The 11,764-nt window shown below is 37.1% G+C and overlaps 1 protein-coding gene across 3 annotated transcripts in view; it reads right to left on the minus strand.

The window, feature by feature from the left end:
• Positions 1-11,764, minus strand: part of ZFYVE9 (zinc finger FYVE-type containing 9) — a 204,773-nt gene that overhangs the window by 28,954 nt on the left and 164,055 nt on the right. For all 3 annotated transcript variants that reach the window (XM_045291901.1, XM_004699425.2, XM_004699424.2), the window contains 2 exons: positions 9,692-9,774; positions 5,197-5,301 (listed from right to left, as the gene is read on the minus strand). In XM_045291901.1, coding sequence (XP_045147836.1) covers positions 5,197-5,301; positions 9,692-9,774 — 188 coding nt within the window. The remainder of the gene's footprint in view (positions 1-5,196; positions 5,302-9,691; positions 9,775-11,764) is intronic.

Below are 11,764 nucleotides of genomic sequence, written 5' to 3' on the forward strand. Positions count from 1 at the left end.
CAGGGGCTTAAGTGGAGAGCAAATGTTTTGAAAATGATGAGGCCAATGAATGTACAAATGTGCTTTACACAATTATGTATGTATGGACTATAATAAGAGTTGTATGAGCCTCCAACAAAACGATTTTAAAAAAATTCACTTAACCGACGCTTGCATTGTCAAGTCACTTTTAAAAAGAGCTATATATAGTTCATCACAATCCATTCTAGCGCTCTCGCTCTCTTTCTGAATTCATTGTTTGCTTCCATAACCTCACCTTCTCCCCCACTTCCCATCCCTGATAAACCAGTGCATCGCATCAGTTACTGTTTCTACTCATCTATTTCTTCTGTGTTTCATGAACTGGGAAGCCTGACATAAACAATTAAAAACAAAAACAAAACGAGGCAGAAAGAAAAGAGTAATAATAATAACATAAAGATAAAAATAAGGAAGAAAAAAAACATCCACAAGATTTTAAAAACCATCAACGACATTTCTGTCATGAACAAGGGAGAAATATTTAAGCCTATCGCAAAATTAGGTTGGTTCAAGAGGGAGGTCAACTGGCCAAGTATCATACTGACCTAACATAACAAAGTTTACAATAGTCTCTGTCTGATAGTAAAGCTGTTTGAGTCCCTCGCCTGTGGCAAGAGGGGATCTGCCATAGGTTTAATCTGACTAGATACTCTGCAGATGGATTTTGGGTTTCCACTGTTCTCCACAGTCTCCTACAAAGTGGTGTTCATAATGTAAGTTCTGATACTTTCCCCTTAATCATATTTGGATTTTGTTATTGTCATCTTTGGATCATACAGACTGATGTGCTTGTTCCATTGAACTAGTTGGTTGCTTGTTTGAACAAAAGTCTCTAAGATATTCCAACTGATAACTGGGCACCATCTGCTTTCTTTACCACAATTTGCTGGGGCACCCTTCAGTGCTCACTTCATGCAGATAAATATCAAGCAGTTATGATAACTAACTGTTCTTGGATTGGAGGTAGAATTAAGTGGCAGTCCAGAATCCGTCTGCTTGTCCACAAAACATGAGCAACTCTGATTTACTTTAGCAGTCATATTTATGACAAAAACAAAAACCAACAAGAAAAAACACCAAAGAAAACAAAAACAAAGAAAGACAGAAATGAAAAGGGAAGGAAAAAAAACCTCAAATAAACAAACAAAAAGTAAAACACTGTCAATCACCACCTGGAGTATAAGGCAACTGCAATCATAACATCAATAATTTATCTAAAGTCATAAAGTTTATGGCACTGTTGATATTTTACGTGAGTATAATCAAGCTGCAAGAGGCAATCCATGAGATGTTTTTTTATAAAGATTGATTTGTTAATTGATTAAGCTCTGTTTATATCAGTGGATCTCAACTTCCTAATGCAGCAACCCTTTCATACAGTTCCTCGTGTTTTTGTGGTCCACCAACCATAAAATTATTTTTGTTGCTATTTGACAACTGTAATTTTGCTACTGTTATGAATTGGGCGACCCCTGTGAAGGGGTCCTAGAACCCCCAAAGGGGTCACGACTCACAGGTTGAGAATCACTGGTTTATGTGATCATGGGGGCTGGTGTTAGGTGAAAATTTCCTGTAACATTTCTTTTAACTTGCCTGTCAGATTAATACCTGCCATCAGGTGGAGCATTGCAGTATTAAATATACACTTAGATCTGAGTCCCCTTTCATTGGATGCCCACTAAGCTGTGGGTCCCACCCAAGGTCCAACAGCCGGCCTTTCTACAGTCTTGGGGTGGCCATCTTTTGCCTCCTCTTTCATCACGGAATTTCAGTCCTAAGTCCAAGTTAGTTTTGAGGTAGGGCCCAGTTTGTTCAATTGGGCTTCCATGTTGAGTCCTTCTGGTGTGGTCCTAAGATCAGCATCGAAGGTCATCCTTGTGCTTAGTCCATGGAGGGGTTCACCAAGGGTTAGGTAGAAATTTATTAGAAGTGTCAATCCAGGAATATAAAACCAGTTTCATTCTCCTCTTAGGTTCCCCACAGTTATTTTTTTAGCACCGCTTGCCAATGTGAGGTTGCTCCTCCCCATTTACCACCATACCCACCAACAGAAATATCAGTGCCTCCTCTGAAATGTTGATGCCCCTCTCCCCTGGTTTTAACTTGATTTTCCAGTAAGATTCTCCTCCCATTTCTGTGGAGGGCCTGTTGATTTGTCACAGCCTTGTCTCAGTGTTGTACAGCATCAAGCTGATGGTCATCTATCTCCTTTTTCCCCTTTCTTGAAGGAATGACCCTAGCTGATGTGAGGTCTCCTCTTTCAAGGACATTATATTTTGACAACAATGTGTAACTTAACCATTTTTTATTATTTAAAAATTTTTAATAACTCTTACAGCTCTTAAGGATATTATATTTTTAATGCTACAGTATAGCTTTTAAATGAATTTCTGATTGTACATTGCTTGTACAGAGAAATACAATTGGTTGTTGCAAATGAAATTGTATCTTGGAGCCTTGCTAAATTCAATGATTAATTCTAGCAATTATCTTATAGACTCCTTAGGAATTATACATAGACCTTTATGTTGCCTGTGAATAAAGACAACTTTACTATTTTTTCCACTTTTGTGTTATTTGATTTTCTTGCCTCGGTACAATGGTATTGGAGGGTTTCCGTATTTTTGCTGACCCTCTACCAAACACAATCACCTTCTCTAGTGCTGGGCCTTGATGCCATGTTCAAAATAAGTAAGATGAAGTGTCATTATCTTCCCTCCTAAAGAGCGTTCTTGTTACATTTCTTCTATGACTGGCTTGTTCATTCTTCTGACAGTCCATGGTTTTGTTCACAAATACAAATACATGCATTAATGCTTATGACTTCATTATACAGCATCACACACATGAGGTGAATGAAGAGGCCACAGCTTGGGTCAGGCAGGTCTCAGTCAACAAAGTGACATCTTTGCTTTCTAATACTTTATAGTTTGCAGCAGATGTGCCCAAGGTGATACATCGTTTAATTCCTTGACTGTTGCTTCTGCAGGCACTGGTTGTTGACCTAAGTATGAAATCCTTGACAACTTCAACTAGTCATTAGCACCTTCCTATATTCTCAACTTGGAAAACCACTAAGCTCAATTTTGGTTCCTCTTCCCTGTGCTATGGCCTGGAAACTGCAAGCAGTAAGGCAGGGCAATCATAATCCTCACCTTCTCTTAGGGATCCTACACTGCCACTATGTGCATTTAAAAAACAATATAGTCTTATTTAGTCACGAAGGTGGACTGGTCCCTATTCCAGTACGGCTGGCTGCAAAGCTGATATGCTATATTTGAGCAGTCAGAATTATAAATGCCTGACAGACATAACTTTGGGCTTCCCTAAATGTAGTCATTTTCATAATCAGCCATGTCCCCTACAATCACCCTGGAATTGATGCCTAGAAAGTTGTTACATGAGATATTGTTTCCTGTAGAAAAGGCTTGTGATTCAGGACGGCTCTCGTATCTGTCTGACAGAACTATCTGCTAACATCTAAGAACTGAGAATGCCAAAAAAGACAACTGCCATTTCACTAAGGGAACTGCTGCACGGACTGCAACAAGAGACACACACTTGACATGTATGGCGAGCAAGCTGTAGTTTGTCTTCGATATCCTTATGAATACCCCACAGCCAAGTATGACCTACAATCATATAACCATACGAATCTGAATGCATTAGAGAGTCTAAGCAGACATATTGATAGGAGCTGCACCCTTACTTTCTTGATTTTTGTCAAACTAAATACTTAGAGTTAAGTCAAGTCAATATTTAATTACAGTTATATTAACTTATAGTTAATTATATGAACTTATAATTAATTCAGTATTTTCACTCCTAAATGATTTCCAGTATCCTAACCATTCTGGGTTGTTCCTTCCTATAGAGTTACTCAGATACAGCCCTTTGAGAAAGGAGTTGGGAACTAACATATACCATGGATCAATGAATTATGATAGGCAACAGTACTTCATTTCATTTACTCCTTTATAACAATTCTGCAGGAGAAATTAGTGCTAACATAACACAAAATTGAAGCTAAGGCATTGTGGACATTTTCTAGGATTAGGAGCATTTGATTTACTTTTCAGGAACAGATAAGTGACATATGGAAAAGACATTCCAAGTAGAAGCAAATAGAATGTACATGGCATGGAAGAGGAAACATGAGGATGAGTTTAGGAAGGGGCAGTATTCGAAATCAGTGAATTATAAAGTCTGGTACTCACACACAAAATACCTAAAAATTGATCTTCCACCTCCTCCACTCCACCAGGAAAAATTAAGCATATATTCTAGCCACAATTTTATAACATGCTTGAAGAAATGATCATACAGAAAGCTATAGGTGAAGATGACCTTCTCTTAGGTCATTCTCCTGATAATGCTGAGTCCTGAGTTCAGGATTTTAGGAAGACATTTAAATGCTTTTAAGTGCTTACCCAGTACAAAATGTTTATTGAATGAAAAAAATCAATGAATCAGAGAGAATGACTGAATGAAGAAAAAGGAATTATTTTATGCTAAGAAATAGAAGAATTTTTCAAGAAACTTCACCTTGTCTAATAAAATAATAAATTATAACCACTATTCTAATAAAGTCTTTTTAAAATTGCACTTAGGAAAACCAGTGATTGCATGAGACATTTTAGAACTGACTTGGAGATCATTCTGAATCCAACATGGTAGATAAACAAATAGTATTGTTTATAAAATGCTGGTAATGTGTGTGTGTGATTTTAGTCACAAATTATAGTTTAAATTAGAGGCAGCCATTTGCTTTTGGAACCTTACTTAAAAGCTATTTCATGACTTACTTCACGTGAACTGTACACTTAAACATTAAGGACAGAGATAGTATTTACAATAAAAGGAAAACACAGTTTAAAAATCCACTATTAATATTACAGATGTCAAGTTATTTTTAGACTTAATTAAAATACAAATCTATCACTGTTAATTAGAGCATCAACTGGCCAAAAGTATAAACAATGACTGAAAAAAATAAAAAATTCAGCATCTTTTCTTTTGGAAATTAAATTGCCCAGCATTGAACTAAGCCATACAATATTAAGAACTGCATTGTGTCAATTAATTAAAATTAAAATTTATATGTAATCATATATTTTCCACCTTTTAGTAGAAACTAAAGTATAAATAAATATATGTTTTCATAATAAATCTTACCTCATTGTACCTGTTGCTGGGAATTTTGATGCTGGTTTTCCGAACTTCCATATCAACCACCAGACCTTGAACTACTGGTAACGTGTATTGGTAATTCCTGAAATCCTAAGCAAAAGCAAATGGATGCAGAGTAAATATATTCACTTATAGCAGGATTTGCTTTATCATAATGAAATTAGAAAAACAGAAAGTCAATATTGATAAATTCTATCTAAATAAAAAAATATATAATGAAAGCCCAACTATATGTATTCTAGATCTCCAATTAGACTGTAGAATTTTCAAGGAAATAAAACAAACTGATAGTAAACAAATATGTGGATATCCCTGCTTCTTGACTTTTCTTTGTAGCATTTATCAACATTTAACATTCCATTTATCTGTTTACTCTTTTACCCCTTTAAGATTAGTTATAAGAGGGCAGGAATTCTTACTTGTTTTGTTCGGGCTATATCCCAAAGCCTGGAATATCACAAGCCAGACCACTGGCATCAAGTCACTTGTAACTTATAGCGAAGGGTTCCTGAGACTATTAACGTTTATAGGAGCAAACAACCTCTTCTTTCTCTCATGGAGTGGTTGGTGTGTTTGAACTGCTGACCCTGTAATTAGTAGCTGAACAAATAATCAAAAGCAACACTAGGGCTCGATTATCACAGGCACTTGATAAGTATTTGGAGAGGAAAACACACACTCGGTGTGGCTGAAGCAAAATGAGTAAGCGTAGTAGGTACTGAGGTCTAAGTGACAGCGCTGGGCTAGATTTCATAGGGCTTTGTAGGCACGGTAAGTAAGGCCGTTGACTTTATTCTGAGGAAGGTTTGGGCTTTTTTCCAGAGTTTTCACTTCTCTTTAAAGAAGAGACTTTCAAAGAGCAGGGGTAAAAGATGGGGGATCTGATAAACATGATAAAATTAATCCAGGCAAGAGGTAGTGAATCTGGACCAGCGTGTTAGCAGTGCAGAAAGTGGTGAGAAGATATGAGAGTATAGATAGTGTCTGAAAGTAGAACATCTTTTTGTCATGGGACTGAATGTAGCATGTATATGAAAAACAAGAGTCAAAGATGGCTCTAAATGTTATGGCCTGGGACACTAGACGAAGAGAACTGATATATTTTGAGGTGGAGAGGAAAGCAGCAAATCACTACAAGAGAAACCAAGGGAGAATGGTATCCTAGAAGCCAAGAGAAGAAATGTAAAATTATTGGCAAATTAGTGGGTGAAACTGTATAAAAATTATTTTTTAATTACTTTCATTTTCTCAGGGAAATAGGGACTAGGTAATCAGCTGAAAATAGAAAAGGAGAAAAGATAACATACAAATAGTCAGCCAAGATAATATGCTTTATGGACCTGAATAGGCTACTGGTAGCTCTGTTAGTAAAACAGGAAAAACATCATAATTCATGAGTACTGAGTAAAGAAAGCACTGAGTAATAGGGAGCTATTAGCCCTAAAGTAAACCCAACTTTAGTCCCACCTTACAAATCTTAAAAGCAAAATTTGATATCAAGTAACTTAACTGTACTTACTTACAACAAAGCTTAAGGGTTTTTAAAGGGACATAAACATATCTAGCACCCAACAGAATAAAATCACAATGTTTGGTATCCAGTAAAAAAAATATTAGCCATGTAAAGAAGCAGGAAAATATTATTCAAATTAAGAGGAAAATAATTTTAAATTCGATGGGCAAAATACTGAATCATGCAAGAAGCATCAAAAGAAGGTGGAATAAATACATAGTCAATGTACCAAAAATAATCTGTCTACATTCAACAGTTTCAAGAGGAAGTATATAATCAAGAACTGATGGAAGACAAGTTCAAGATGCACCAAAAGCATTGGTCTAAAACAAGACTCCAGGAATTAATGGAATACTAATTGAAATGTATCAACAAGCTGATAAAACACTAGAAGCACTCAATGGTCTATGCTACTTGACAGCTCCTTGGACAACTGACTAGAAGAGATCCATATTTATACTAATTCCAAAGAAAGAAGACTGAACAATATGCATGACATTGTTGATCATTATCATTAATGTTACATGCAAGTAAAATTTTACTGAAAATCATTCAATAATTGTTGACATATTTTGACAAGTGGCCAAATATTCAACCCAGTTTCAGAAGAGGACTTGGAACAAGAGATATCATTGCTAACATCAGATGGGTACTAGCTGAAAGCAGAGAATATCAGAAATATGTTTACTTATGCATTATTGAATGTTTTAAAGTTATTTGACTGTGAGGATCATAACAAACTATGGATAGCTTTGAGAAGAATGGGTATTCCAGAACATTTCTTTGTGCTAATGAAGAACCGATACATGGATCAAAAGGCAACTGTTCAAACAGAAAAGGGGAATAACGCGTGGCGTACAGTCAGGAAAGAAGTGCACCACAGTTGTAGTCTTTCACCATACTTATCCAACCTGACATATAGGGCGTGTTCAGGGTAGTATGGTCGTAGACCATACTTATTCAATCTGTATTCTGAGCAAATAATCCGAGAAGCAGAACTCCTTGAAGAAGAATGTGGCTTCAGGTTTGAAGGAAGACTTATTAACAACCTGCAATATGCAGATGACACAACCGTGCTTACTGAAGGTTGAAGCAGACACGAAGCACTTCCTCATGAAGATCAAGGTTCACAGCCTTCAATATAAATTACACCTCAATGTAAAGAAAACTAAATCCTCACCACTAGACCAATAGGAAACATCATGATAAAAGGAAAATAGATTGCAGTTGTCAAGGACATCTTGCTTAGATTCACAATCAGTGGTCATGGGAGCAGCAGTCAAGAAAACAAATGCTGCGTTGCACTGGAAAATCTGCTGATAAGTATTAAAGAGCATGCATTCCACTTTTGAGGACTAACGTACGCTTGATCCAAGCCATGGTATTTTCACTTGATACTCATGTGAAAGTTGGACATTGAATAAGGAAGATTGAAGAGAATTGATGCATTCGAATTGAGACTGGCAAAGAATATTTAAAGCATCATGCACTTGCAAAAGAACAAATAAATCAATCTTGGACTCACATGCTTTGGAAATGTCAGGAGACTAGTCCCTGGAAAAAGCTAACATAAAGTGGAAGCGAGGCGAAAAAGAGTACGACCCTCAACAAGATGGATTGACAGTGGCTGCAACAAGGGGGTGAAGCATAACAATTGTGAAGATGGTATATGATGAGACAGTGCTTTGTTGTACACAGGGTGGCTATGAGTTAGAACAAACTTGATGGCACCTAACAATGACATCTTTGAAACATGAAGGTAAAATAAAGATATTAGAAATATAAAAACTTAAATAACTTACTACTAGCAGATGTATACTACAAGAAATGATACAGGAAAGTCTTCACTAAGAAGGAAAAATGACAGAAAGTAGAAATGTCAATAACACAAAAAGAAATGAAGACACCAGAAATAATTACATGGGTAAGTCTACAAGTTTTCTTTGATTGATTTTATAAGATAACTGGAACTACAGCTTCCAGTATGATGGAGTGAGGCAATCAATGAAGCCATTCCCGAAAAGCAATGAAAAAGTTTTTGAAAACAACTATTTCAGTACTCTGAAATTAGACCAAGAGTATACAACACACCAAGAAGAGAACACTCATGAAACTTCTGAATATCAGGTAAGAATATTTGATTTGATTCTGTGATGTTGCCTGATGATGCCTTAGCTCCATATTCCCCTGGTAGTTCAATCAGGAGAGCTTTATTACTCGGAGCTCAATTGGTTTTGCAGGATTGTTGGTTACAGTAGTGATCTCAGTGGCTTGTAAAGGTAAATGGTCTCTTGGATTGAGCAATGAATATGTAGATCAGCCAGAGATTTAATAAGAAGTTCTGGTGTGAGCAGTCACAGAAAGCTCAATATACTCTTCAAATATTCATGACTGATAGTAGGTTGTGTGCATCTAATGGGGCCAACCTACCACTTGTTCTTGAGCAACAGGGTCAGAGCCTACACCAACACAGAGAGAAGCCCAGGAGGAAAGGAAAGTACGACTCCCAGCCCACATGTAGCAGAAATGGAAACCTTACTGGCTCAAGGTATTTGAGCACAATCTCTGACCAATTTTTGGCTATACAGTAAGCTAGGTAGACATAGAGGATACTTCTAGTATGCCAAACTTAAAGTAAAACAAAAAAAATGCAAGTGTTTCAATTATACATTACCTCTAGTCTTCACAATAATTGTTCAAGAAAGGTCACTTTTATAACAAATGTATGATAAGGGCTTGGAATCATGAACTAATTCACTCCAGTTTCATACTTTCCAAAGTGTGTGTATACACACACACACACACACACACACACACACACACACACACACATGCTCTTAACTTTTCCTCCAGCATAAATCTTTACCTACCTAAACATTACGGGAATGGCTACCAACAAATTAGTAAGAATCTTGTTATACTTCTCCCACACAAACCCTAGTAAAAAAAAGAAAACTTCCAACTTACTGCAAGGAGATTCATGATGGTATGCCCCGTCTCTCCAAATAAAGGCTTCCGAAATCTGACACTGAACAGTGGGCATGGATAAACTACAGGAATGAGAAATGATCCCACTAAGTTTGGCAGCTTAAAGTTTTGGTTAAAGGATCACAATGGTGGATTCTGTTTTCAAAATCTAATTGTAATGGCTCATTACATTATATAAAACATACAACACAAAAATACTTAGCATGGTGGCACCGATAATGAACCTCTACAATCTATACCAGAGTAAGTCTTCTGATGATCAGAATAAGTCTTTTGAGATAACATTTAAAAGATAAAACACAGGTTCTTGGGAAGCACTCTTGTTCAAAAAGTATCACTCTGATCCAGAAAAGAAATCTGCTGGTTCCTCTGTGCTTAGAAGTTTAAGAGTGCACTCCTCTATTCCTCCCAACCAGGGTGCTCTTAACTCTGAGGGCCTGACAACGAAGACCAGGTGACTCCATTGGCTGGCTCAGTCCTTAAAGTTTGATTTGCACTGCCTTTGCAAGGCAGGAAGATGAACATGTATCTTCTGTGCACATTCCTTCCTTCCCCCCATTTCACTGGGTTGGTTTACAAACCTCCTTCAGACTTCAGACCAGAGGCCACTCAGTCCAAAATGTGTTTTTGTCCAACATTTTCATTCTTGGTCAAGTTACAGCCCATCTCAGAGCATCCAAAGAAGTTTGTTAACCTTGATCATATATTTTAAAACAATATGCTATAATCATGAGTTCTGTCTGTCTTCTTTCCTAAGCACCTGTAAAGCCATATCTTAGTAATTTCTGTTCCCAGAATTCATAAAAAATGGTAAGCCTTTATAAAATGAATGAGTACACAAGAAGAAGAGTTACTAAGAACACAGCACACTGCTTTATGGTTTGCAAAATGATTTTCCATTATCCTCTCATATTTTAATACTTCTGGTATGAGAAAGAAGTTTTTAAAAAAGTTTTTAATTGCAAATTAATGAAGGTTTATAAAACAGATCATCCATTTTACATCCAACAATTTATACACGTCTTGTTTACACTCATTCATTGCAGTATGTTGTTGCTGCTATTGGGCACCACTGAGTTGGTTTCGACCCATAGCAACCATAGGCACACAGAACGACACACCTCGAGGTCCTGCTCCAGCCTCACAATTGTTCCTATACCAAGCTCTCAACGTTGTTCCTATGCTTGGGACATCACTTAATCCCACTTCCTCCCTAAGTTTCCATCCTTCCTCCTAGCCTTCCTTCCTAACCCTCTGCAGCACTAGGTCCTTAGGTAAATAATTTTTTATCCTTTTTTTGCATTGGACAAAAATATATTTTAACTTTTTATTGTGAATTACATAAAGTTATACAGATCATAGTTTCATGTTCAGCAATTTATACACATTGTTTCAACTCATCCATCATAACCCCTCAGTACACCAAGCTTTATCCTACTTTCTCTGCCTGTTTCCATCCTATCTTCTTTCCCAATCCTGTGTTTATCCTTGGGTATATGCTGCCCTTTTGGTCTTAAATGGTCCAGGAGGACGAATTTAGTTCTAGATTTGAAAGATAATGAAAGACCATAGTCTGTTCCCCACCAGTTTTTTATCAGATCAGTAAACCTAGTCTTTTTTTTATCATTGGGGGTTTGTTTCACATTTCCTTAGCTCCATTCCCGCATGCTCCAGCCTCAAGACATTTCAATGTGATGTTTATAAGACTACTTGGTACTAGTAGTCAGGCACCATGAAGTAATTCCAGCTTCCAAGTCCATTAGTTCAATGGACTGTTTCCAGATGGCTTTCAATTTTCATCATTCTGAAAAACACAACTTTCCTCTAGTTCCTAAATGTTTCCTCCCCGCTCCTACTATCATGACATGAATTCTGCCTTGCAAGTCTGGCTAGACCAGAGGATGTACACTGGTGCAGATAGGAACTGGAAATATAGAGAATCCAGGGCAGATGATCCCTACAGGACCAGTGGTGTGAATGGCCATACTGGGAGGGTAGAGGGAGAGTGGGTAGGAAGGAGGGAACCAATTACAAGGAACTATATGTGACCTC

Source organism: Echinops telfairi, unplaced genomic scaffold, assembly GCF_000313985.2.
Source record: "Echinops telfairi isolate 266 unplaced genomic scaffold, ASM31398v2 ScPeMD7_443;HRSCAF=831, whole genome shotgun sequence".
In the NCBI taxonomy this organism is placed as follows: domain Eukaryota; kingdom Metazoa; phylum Chordata; class Mammalia; order Afrosoricida; family Tenrecidae; genus Echinops; species Echinops telfairi.